General features: G+C 44.6%; 1 protein-coding gene across 1 annotated transcript; it reads right to left on the bottom strand.

Moving 5' to 3' along the window:
- Positions 1–10,804: 10,804 nt before the first annotated feature.
- LOC308290943 (dnaJ homolog subfamily B member 3-like) lies at positions 10,805–11,416 on the bottom strand (the record flags this gene model as incomplete). Its single annotated transcript, XM_080732858.1, has 1 exon — positions 10,805–11,416. The coding sequence occupies one exon, from the start codon at positions 11,414–11,416 to the stop codon at positions 10,805–10,807; it is 612 nt and encodes a 203-aa protein (XP_080588984.1).
- Positions 11,417–11,914: the final 498 nt, after the last annotated feature.

The following is an 11,914-nucleotide window of genomic DNA, read 5'->3' as shown; positions in this document are numbered from 1 at the left end:
GCCGAATAGGGCCAAAACTGAAGTGACCCGCCCCCAGGAAATAAGGGAGGGGTCTGAAAATTTGACCCCCATCATTTTCCGATAGTTTAGTCCCTATAGAAGCCAAAACTGCAAAACAAAGTATTTTTGCAAAATATTCCTATGGAAATTTGGAATACATAGCCAAATAGGGCCATAACTGAAGTGACCCGCCCCCAGGAAATGAGGGAGGGGTCTGAAAATTTGACCCCCATCATTTTCCGATAGTTTGGTCCCTATAGAAGCCAAAACTGCAAAAAAATCAATTTTAGCACAAAAATCCTACGGGAGCTGTATTTTGGACATAGCCTGTGAATTACTATTATATACTAACTATTTTCACAATAGAACCGTGTTATACAAAATGTAATGCCTCAACTCTACAGTGCTCGTCAGGGTTGGGGGGTAACCCAGTTAAAATATGAATTGTTGGGGTCGTGGCCTGAAAAGGTTGAGAACCACAGTTCTAGAGAAGGGAGTGTTACCATGACTGACTGGCTGATCTCCTGTCTTGAGCAGAGCGTTTTAGCTTCTCTCAGAGTCTAAATGACTTTGGTCTCTGAAAGAAGGATTTGTCCTGTCCTGTGTGTCGTGACATATCTAATACACATCCCGTTATCCTGTCACGATGAAGCCACAGCCTCTGTAAAGCCTGTCTGTGAGAATGATCGGATATACAAGGACATGACAGAATGTCCAGTTTGTGAGAAAATGGCTTCAAGTGACGATCCACACTGTGACCTGGCTCTTCTTGAGGAACCTGTGTGAGTGCTTCATACAGGTGAAACATCAGAAAATGGTCTGAAACCATGGCCAAATTGAAGTCCGCAGTATAGGCCTGCCGCCTGCACTTCCCTACAGGTCAGCCCCAGTAACCAGGGACGTGCTGGCCATTGGGGAAAACGGGACAACTCCCGAACGGCCGGTTCATTCCCGGCCGGTCCAGGCCGGCCATTAGAAGGAAAAAAAAAGAAAAAATGTCAGCCTTCGTTCCATTTTGGGGGCTGGGCGGCCAACAAAGTAAATCGTCGGGCAGAAACCTCGTATCTCCAAGTTTCAAATTTGTACATTTTTTTCGCAAAGCAAAGCCCTGCTTCATCATACAAGGCCGTCGCACAAAAGCAGTGAAAACAGCAGATCTACAAGCACACAACGCCTCGCGGCGCGAGGCGTTGTGTGCTTGTAGATCGGCTGTTTAAATCATTTTCGTTTAAATCATTTTTAAAATGATAAATACAAAACAAACAGTCTTGGACATACAAGGTTTCCACCCGACAACGACAAAATATAACTCATGCAATTGGCCCACTGGCTTGTCACTTGTCATGATCTGAGATGGCAAATCTTTGTGTAGCAGCAGCGCTATAGAGAGAGAGATCTCTATAGCGCGCAATGAGGGCCTCTCCAACTCTGTTTCCCAGGCTGAATCAGGGGCCCAGCATGTCCCTGCCAGTAACCACATGATCCACACGAGATGCACCTGAAGGCGCGACGGCAACGCTACCGTGTAGATCTTGTGATCCACATTATCAGAGGAACTGACATTGAATTCCTGTATACAGTAATGCACACCAGAGGTTGCAAACCACAAACATTTGTCCGCGACGCATACATGGGTCCTGACTCCCGACCCACTGTTTGAAGAACAGTGCCTTGTTATAGGCCACACAAGTGACATGCCTGATGGTGATCAGACATGCTTGTTAGATAATCAGGGCGAGTAAACTAAAAAAGGGGCCTTTAAAAACCAAAATCTCATTGATTATGTACCATTACTGTAGATCACTCAACAGATGACAAATAGCAATTGTGTGTGTGTGTGTGTGTGTGTGTGTGTGTGTGTGTGTGTGTGTGTGTGTGTGTGTGTGTGTGTGTGTGTGTGTGTGTGTGCGTGTGCGTGTGTGCGTGCGCGTCCTTCACGTATCTCATAACTGGGTGGCGCATTTAATCCCGACTTGCATCGTTCCTGAGTAGCATTGGGCAAATTAGCACAATAATAGGCCCCATTTAATAGTCCAAATGGAACGGTCTAACCTCAATACGTCTTGGACTCTCGACAATAAGTACAGCAACACAATCCACGCGCCTCCCTCCAGCTATGGTAAATGTCACACACTGCTTACCTTTTGCCCTTCCAGTTAATACATTGAGAGTGCACTGCTCAGCTGTCTGCATGTGCTGCCAAAACATAATGTTTGGCCCCAGGCAAGGGACGAAAGTATGGCAAAGAATCGATGCGTCTCTACGGGCGATGGATAGGTCACATAGAAAGCTTAGTTTAAAGGCCCAACCCAGGATGGGTTTGAGCATAATAAATTAGGCGTGCCGTACAACTTTCTAACCCCAACAACCCTCAGAATATAGATGTTATTACTCCAGTGTTAACTCAGTTACTGCCAATTAAATATGCCCTCGAGTGGCATTATTGCCATAAAATCTCCATAGACTCCCATGTAATTTATAGTGCACAGATCATGCACGCCCATGCACAGATCATGCACCATGTTTGTGCAGGCTGTTCACAGCTTTCAAACAAAAAAATCAGATTGGAAATCCGTTCAGGCATTCTTGAGAAAATAGCCATTATGTTTTCTTCAGATGTAAACAAACATGGCTGCCATGTTTGAAAGATGGGGTTGTATGGGGGGTGGAACATGCAAAATCGCGATTGAAATCATGTTTACTAGATTTAATGGGGTCCAAAAAAATAAAAAATAATAATAATAATAATATTTAAAAAAAAAAAAAAAAAATGTTTTTTTTTCTAAGTAAAAGTCGCCCAAAGTCGCTTGGCAGGGAAGTCCATAGTGAGAAAGTTGCTCTAAAAGTCGTTTGGCACTGTATAAATATTCCTAATGTGCAGCACTATCAGTTATTGAGAGTATTAAGCCTAATTTATAGTCCACGTTATGATGACAGTGTTGCATTACAAAAAGCACAGATCTACAAGCTAAAAGCATGAAACATTGGGTTAAGTTGATAGCTTGTGCGCAGTGCTTTTGGTAAGTGACACCATACCAGGGACGTGCAGAGAATGTTAGAGAGCCTTTTGGTGGAAATATCGAAAATAACCGACCTCCAAGTTCACAACGCGTCACAAAATTATCAAGTCAATACTGGAGTGGAGATGTGGAGTAACGGCATGGATTTTGGACAAGGCAATTCTCTTGAATGCTGCCTTCAGGTATGGCATTTGCATTTCTTTCACCATAGTAAAAACTGCATTCATGGTCTGGAGAGGGCACTTTTTACAGACGGATAAAAGGGCAGGGGCTCAAGCCCCCTTTGATGTCTATGTGTGCAGGTGCCTGCACCATATCATGTGTTGTAACTACTATTGGACAAAACTGATGGACACGACTAAGACTTGCATTTAGCTTCATTGCATAATACTAGAAGCTGGGCCGCCCTTCGGGCGGCCCAGCGTCTAGTCGGCGACCTGGCCAACTCGGGAACGATGTAAATAGGGAATGAATGCCCCGCCCTTTAATGCAAACCCCATTATACCTGTTGTCATAGGACCCGTTTTGACCATCTGTTTGCCTGTGTCCATTTATGCCCATATATGGAGATATCTGTATCTGTCTGTCTGTCGGCGTCCATTTTATGTCCATATATGGAGATCACTGCAGATATAGTTCTGGGTCCATTTTATGCCCATATGCCCATATATGGAGATATCTGTCTATTTGCGTCCATTTTATGCCCATATATGGAGATCTCTGTATCTGTCTGTCTGTGTCCCTTTATGCCCGTATATGGAGATATCTGTTTATCTGCGTCCATTTTATGCCCATATATGAGATCTCTGTCGCTTTTTGTTTGTTTCTTCTTTAAGCAGAATACACAGCCTGCTTAAATCTGCATCATTCAAGTCATCCTCCCAGTCCCACGCTTTGTCGCTTGTCTTATGTTTGTCTTTGTCTCTTTTATTTTCTTTTTTGGAGCGGACCCCATGAATGCCCCACCCTTTAATGCAAACCCCAATATACCTGTTGTCATAGGACCCGTTTTGACCATCTGTTAGCCTTTGTCCCCACCCTTTAATGCAAACCCCAATATACCTGTTGTCATAGGACCCGTTTTGACCATCTGTTTGCCTTCTGTTAGCCTTTGTCCCCACCCTTTAATGCAAACCCCAATATACCTGTTGTCATAGGACCCGTTTTGACCATCTGTTTGCCATTGTCCCCTTATGCCCATATATGGAGATCTCTGCACACACAGTACCGGTTGCGGAAAACTCTGCAAACCCCATGAATGCCCCACCCTTTAATGCAAACCCCAATATACCTGTTGTCATAGGACCCGTTTTGACCATCTGTTTGTCTTTGTCCACTTATGCCCATATATGAAGATCTCTGCACACACAGTACCGGTTGCGGAAAACTCTGATGTCAGACTTTATGCCCATATCTGGAGAACGCGCGTGCCGGTGGGAAGAAGGGTTCTCGAGATACACGGATTACATACATACATACACATTCACAGAGTGTTGACTCATGTGGCGTACGTGATGTCAGAGCCTTTTATGAAGTGATGTCACAATGACTCAGCGCTTGCGCCGATTTCCTCCGGAACAGCCTGATGTCAACAATCAGCTCCGCATAAGGAGATTCCGAACGTTTCGCGCCGGTTTCGGAAAACCGCGAGTCGGGTCGGGTCGAGGCCCGGCACTGCACTCCGCGCGGCGGCGGGGAACGCGCGTGCCGAATCTGAAGCCGGTGGGACGAACGGTTCTCGAGATACGCGGATTACAAACAAACAGACAGAGATTTGTCGCATTTATAGATAGATAATCCCCATTCACCTTAGTAATATCTTTTTTTTTCTTTTTTTTTTTTTTTTGCAGGAAATGTTTAATTCATATTAAAGACCAGCTGAAATGAAAAATGTTTTCTCACACTTTTAGATCCATGGTCATATGCCAAAAAAAAAGAAAAAAAAACGTGTTGCGACCGCCAGGTCGCAGTTACTATCAAAACCTCCACCGTCTGTCTGTCCGTCCGTCTGTCTGTCTGTCTGTCTGTCTGTCCGTCCGTCCGTCCGTCCGTCTGTCCGTCACGCCATCGCGTCACACCTTTTCCCTACTCGTATCTCCGGCACCGTTGCCCCTATCCATGCCAAATTTTGCACACACACTCTTTGGCTACCAAACCACAACCTACGCCCCTGATTTCTCACGCGCCCCTCTTCTAGCGCCACCACGAGGTTGCTTTTTGCAGACAACATTATGACCTGGCAGTCGCTTATCTCCCGATTAGGGAGTCTTTACTGGTATTTATATGTCAAAAGTCCAATTGGAGATAGCCAAGACTATCTCTTTGAATGTCATGCATGTGCCATCAGCCGGTGGAAATGCATGACTCCAGTTGTCAAAACCGCAGCGCATGGAACCGTTTCCAAGGGGGCACAACTGCAGGGAATCATTTCCAGTAATACTGTGTGACAAATGCGACATGGAATACCCTCCACTAGTAAACCCTGCTATAGACCGATATCCTGAGCCACACCCTGTAGAGGGCGCTGCCGCCATTAGCTGCAGTGTAAACAGTTGTGTAAAGGTTCTCAACCTGTGGGTCGGGATCCCCCAAATTAACTTAATGTGCAACACTGTTTTCTCTCTCAACAGTTAACAAACCAACATAAAGTTTAGGTGTATAGAGGGTACCTGCACATTTCTAAAGTGACAATTTAAGGACATTTTAATAACCTCTGAAATGACAAATTAAACATCTGACAAATTGTCAAATATTAGAGTCATAAATTCTGAAAATAGCCGATCTACATGCTCACAAGAGGCGTTGTGAGCATGTAGATCTGCTATTTTCACAATAGAACCGTGGTAGGCCTATACAACATGTAATTGAAATCGGCCTGAAAAGGTTGAGAACCACTGGTGTAAAGTGCAACGTAACACCTACATTTACTTAAGTACTGTACTTAAGTACAATTTTGAGTATTAGTAGGCCTACTTTACTTGAGTATTTCCCATTTTCAATAATTGTACTTCTACTCCACCACTGGCTGCTGTTTACACCGCGGCAATGGCTGCGATGCTCTGTCAGAGAGCGCTCAGATTAACGGTCTATAGAGCAGGTTCATTCATGGCGATTTAAACGCAGTCTGTACTTTTACTGTTCTCCATTTTTTTTTGTCTATATAAAATATTCGATCAATTCAATCAATCGAAACCAAATAGGACAAGCTGGTTTGATTGGACGTGGGATGTTAGAATATTTATATAGTGAGCTTCAACATGAATATACATTAATACTGAAGCACAAAAACTGCAATGTAAAAGTAACTAGTAAGTTACTTTATAATGCAGTCACTGGTAAAGTAACACTGTTACGTTTTGAGAGCAGTAACTTGTACAGTAATCTACACTGTCTATGTATGACATGATATAATATGACTCAAAATCTGTGCAAGGTTTCAGTTCGATCAGAGACCCATTGACTTCAATTTAAATGTTTTTAATAGTTAAATATTTCCAAACATTTAAATTGAAACCTAATGTGACCAACATGAGTGGAGGTACTTATTATCGCCTAATGGCAGTGTATACAGTATAGACATTTACAGCTGAACAGTGCAGCTGTTTACAAGATTAACTACGGACACTGCGGACAGACACACAACACACACACACACACCCACCCACCCACCCACCCACCCACCCACACACACACACACACACACACACACACACACACACACACACACACACACACACACACTCAGTAAAGTTGCATGGAGGTACTTCCTTAGCATACCGACAGTGTACAAAATACATTTGGCATCTGTCTAGCTGTTTGCCCTATGGGACAGGCAGGCAAACAGATTAGATTAGCCTAGAAAAACCTGGAAGTTCGAGTCTGACTACTTATTCGTTTCCGACATAAACCGACTTAAAGCCAGCGCCATCTGATGGCCTTCGTCATCTTCACTGTCATCCTCACCGTCTCTGCCCATGCCTTCATAGTGGAAAAACGGGGCAGAGAAACCATGTCCGCGGTGGAAACCATGTCGGTGGAAACCATGTCCGCGGTTGCCTCCGAAGGAAGGGAAACCAAAGGAATCGCCAAAGAACTCTCTGAACACCTCGTCTGGACTGCGGAATGAGAAGGCAAAACCTGGGAAATCCGATGAGAAATCTGCAGGATGGGAGGAGCCTCCTCTGTGTCTCATGTGGTCACTGCCGTAGTGGTCGTATTCCGCCCGCTTACTCTTGTCAGACAGAACTTCGTAGGCCTCGGCCACTTCTTTAAACCTCTTCTCTGCCTCGTCCTTGGTGTCTGGGTTCTTGTCTGGATGCCATATCAGTGCCTGCTTCCTGTAGGCTGTCTTGATGACTTCTTGAGAGGCTGTTTTGGACACTTCCAGGATGGCATAGTAATCGACCATGTTTTACCTCCTCACGCCCTCACGCCGTTTGTACCTGGATGAATCAGTCAATTGATCAATATCAATTATGTTGTTTTAAAAACTGTCTGGGGTGCAGACAGAAGAGTAGATACGGTACCTATTTAATACTTATTTAACTAGGCTTTCCTTCAGAGATCTCTGATCTTGGACAGGGGAAAAAGAACAGTCTGACTAGTTTAATACCCATTCTGGCCACAAGGCATGACGTAGGTTCCACCTCTCAGCCAAGTGATGTCTTAACGTAATGACCATATATGGCTTTGCCAGACGTATGACAAAACAAAGGCTAGGCGAAAAACAGAAAGATGCAATTCTGGGAAATTGCAAGTGTGGTTGCTGTGACGCGTGTCACAAGGAATCCACTGGGAAATGAATTCCGTCTTACCATTTATATCAGATATTGTGACGTCAAGTGAAGCATGAACAAAGCTTCACTTTTCTGTTGTGCAGCCGCCCAACCCGGATATCATTACTCAGAAAGTGCACAAAACACTGGTTCACCTTGCTGGGAAAAAAGAAATTCTCCGACCAAATACCACACTAATACAGAAAAACAGAAAGATGCAATTCTGAGAAATTGCTATAGACTGATATCCTGAGCCACACCCTGTAGACTGTAGAGGGCGCTGCCGCCATTAGCTGCAGTGTAAACCGTTGTGTAAAGGTTCTCAACCTGTGGGTCGGGATCCCCCAAATTAACTGAATGTGCAACACTGTTTTCTCTCTCAACAGTAAACAAACCAACATAAAGTTTAAGTGTATAGAGGGTACCTGCACATTTCTAAAGTGTCAATTTAAGGACATTTTAATAACCTCTGAAATGACAAATTAAACATCTGACAAATTGTCAAATATTAGAGTCATAAATTCTGAAAATAGCTGATCTACATGCTCACAAGAGGCGTTGTGAGCATGTAGATCTGCTATTTTCACAATAGAACCGTGGTAGGCCTATACAACATGTAATTGAAATCGGCCTGAAAAGGTTGAGAACCACTGGTGTAAAGTGCAACGTAACACCTACATTTACTCAAGTACTGTACTTAAGTACAATTTTGAGTATTAGTAGGCCTACTTTACTTGAGTATTTTGCTTTTTCAATAATTTTACTTCTACTCCACCACTGGCTGCCGTTTGCACCGCGGCAATGGCTGTGGTGCTCTGTCAGAGCGCTCAGATAAACGCTCTATAGAGCAGGTTCATTCATGCCAAATTAAACACACATGCGCCTCGGTGTGTTTGTCAGGCTACTCGGATCAGCGTTTGGTCAAATCTTTGTATTTATGCGATGCAGGTTTTCATTTATTCTCTCTTTTAAAGAGTCATTGTCATCGATTGCTCTTCTAATCATCGTTTAATGTCACATTTGATTTTAGTTTACCCGACCGAAAACTCACCTTTCAGGAGGCCAGAGGCGGACAGGCGAGAAGTGAGCACTTACCTTAGCCCCACCCCCTTTGTTTCCCCTATACTGTTTTTTATAACTGCGATGATATTTGAATGTTTTCTTTGTTGCTATTTGTTATGTCCGTGAATTGAATACCAAGGACTTCCAACGTAAACCAGTAAGACTCCCTAATCGGGAGATAAGCGACCGTAGGTGGCTTATCTCCACAAATAGGGCAAAAATTTGTTTTTTCAAAATCTTCCTGATCCATGTTGATGACATGAGTGTAGACATGCTGTGTAGTGATATTTGTGATTTTTGGGCAAAAACTGTAGGAGCAGTGTCCAAAAATGTGTTTAAAAATCGGCCTGAAGGTGGCGCTAGAATAGGGCCATGTGAGAAATGAGGGGTGGGGTCTCCGCGTTGCCTTGGCGGACGAATAGGTACCGGCCCCGGCTCTCCCGGACGATCCTAGCCCGAGTTACGGCATTTTATGTGCGCTGCAGTGGCAGGGGGTCCTCCACTGGGGGCGCCACCACTTTTGCATCCGTTCTGGAGCACCAGGAGTCGGTGGTCCCTGGGAATTCCCCGTGAGCAGCCCCGTTGGGGTGGTCATTTGGTCATTTTTGCACATTTGGTAATTTTTTACATCCGGGGGTCCTTGGAGGTTGTAGTTTGGCAGGCAAGGAGTGTGTGTGTGTGTGTGTGTGTGTGTGTGTGTGTGTGTGTGTGTGTGTGTGTAAAATCTGGCATGGATCGGGTCAACGGGTGGGGAGATATAAGCAGGGAAAAAGTGTGACGTGTGACGTGTGAGCACATTTGGTCATTTTTTACATCTGGGGGTCCCCCAGGGACCTGGGGGTCCCTGGGGCTCCGGGGGTCCTTGGAGGTTGTAGTTTGGCAGTCAAGGAGTGTGTGTGCAAAATTTGGCATGGATGGGGGCAACGGTTGTGGAGATATGAGCAGGGCAAAAGTGTGACGGACTCACTCACTCACTGACAGACAGACAGACAGCCGGTGGAGGTTTTGGTAGTAAATGCGACCTACGGTCGCAACAAGACCGTAAAAGGACTTATTTGGGATGTTCCTTTTAGGCAAGGTGTTTAACTGTACTTGTACAGCACTACATTTTTTATTGTATTGACTATACTTTTACTGTTCTCCATTTTTGTCTAATAAAATATTCAATCAATTCAATCAATCAAAACCAAATAGGACAAGCTGGTTTGATTGGACGTGGGATGTTAGAATATCTTTATATTTATCAGTGAGCTTCAACATTAACATTAATACTGAAGCACAAAAACTGCAATGCAAAAGTAACTAGTAAGTTACTTTATAATGCAGTCACTGGTAAAGTAACACTGTTACGTTTTGAGAGCAGTAACTTGTACAGTAATCTACACCGTCTATGTATGACATGATATAATATGAATCTGGGCAAGGTTTCAGTTGCGATGAGAGACCCACTTCAATTTAAATGTTTTAGTTAAGTATTTCCAAACATTTGAAACATAATGTGACCAACATGAGTGCAGGTACTTATTATCGCCTACTGGCAGTGTATACAGTATGCAAGACATTTGCTGCTGAACAGTGCAGCTGTTTGCAATATTAACTCCGCACACACACGCATACACACACAGTCTGACCATCTTATAGCCTCCTGCAGAGCCACGCAGTAAAGTCGCATGGGAGCGTGTCGCTGTTACTACATGTCATCTTTTCGACACCCGACTCTAACCCTCACCCTAACCCTAACCTCCGTGGAGTGAGTCGCTAACCCGCCGGTCGAAATGATGGTCGTTCGAAAGAGCGCGATTCTCCCAAGTTGCATGGAGGTACTTTCTTAGCATTACCGACAGTGTACAAAATACATTTGGCATCTGTTTAGCTGTTTGCCCTATGGGACAGGCAGGCAAACAGATTAGATTAGCCTACAAAGGCCTGGAAGTTCGAGTCTGACTACTACATTTCCGACAGACTTAAAGCCAGCGCCATCTGTAGGGCTTCGTCATCTTCACTGTCATCCTCTGTGTCTCCACCCATGCCTCCATGGTGGAAAAACGGGGCAGAGCTAAATGGGCCTGACTGGAAGTTGCCCATTCCTCTTACTGTACGGGGGTCTAGACGAAAGAATGAGCCTGCGTGATGGACACGGTGGAAACCATGTCCGCCAGCATGTACGCGGTGGAAACCATGTCCGTGGAAACTATGTCGGGGAATGCCTCCGAAGGAAGGGAAACCAAAGAAATCGCCAAAGAACTCCCTGAACACCTCGTCTGGACTGCGGAATTCGAAGGCGAAACCTGGGAAATCCGATGAGAAATCGGCAGGATGGGAGGAGCCTCCTCTGTGTCTCATGTGGTCACTGCCGTAGTGGTCGTATTCCGCCCGCTTACTCTTGTCAGACAGAACTTCGTAGGCCTCGGCCACTTCTTTAAACCTCTTCTCTGCCTCGTCCTTGGTGTCTGGGTTCTTGTCTGGATGCCATATCAGTGCCTGCTTCCTGTAGGCTTTCTTGATGACTTCTTGAGAGGCTGTTTTGGACACTTCCAGGATGGCATAGTAATCGACCATGTTTTACCTCCTCACTCCCTCACGCCGTTTGTACCTTCTGGATGAATCAGTCAATTGATCACTATCAGTTATGTTGTTTTAAAAACTGTCTGGGGTGCACACAGAAGAAAGAGTAGTTACGGTACCTATTTAATACCTATACAGGGAAAAAAAGAACAGTCTGAATAGTTTAATACCCAGTCATGACGTATGTTACACCTCTCAGCCAATTACGTGATGTCTTAACGTAATGACCATATATGGCTTTGCCAGACGTATGACAAAACAAAGGCTAGGCGAAAAACAGAAAGATGCAATTCTGGGAAATTGCAAGTGTGGTTGCCGTGATGCGAGTCAAGAGGAATCCACTGGGAAATGAATTCCGTCTTACAATTTATATCAGATATTGTGACATCAAGTGAAGCATGACCAAAAGCTTCACTTTTCTGTTGTGCAGCCGCCCAACCCGGATATCATTACTCAGAAAGTGCACAAAACACAGGTTCACTTTGCTGGGAA

The sequence above is a fragment of the Nannobrachium achirus genome, assembly GCF_963921795.1.
Source record: "Nannobrachium achirus genome assembly, chromosome: 9".
Lineage (NCBI taxonomy): Eukaryota > Metazoa > Chordata > Actinopteri > Myctophiformes > Myctophidae > Nannobrachium > Nannobrachium achirus.
This window is presented reverse-complemented; position numbering and strand designations above follow the sequence as displayed.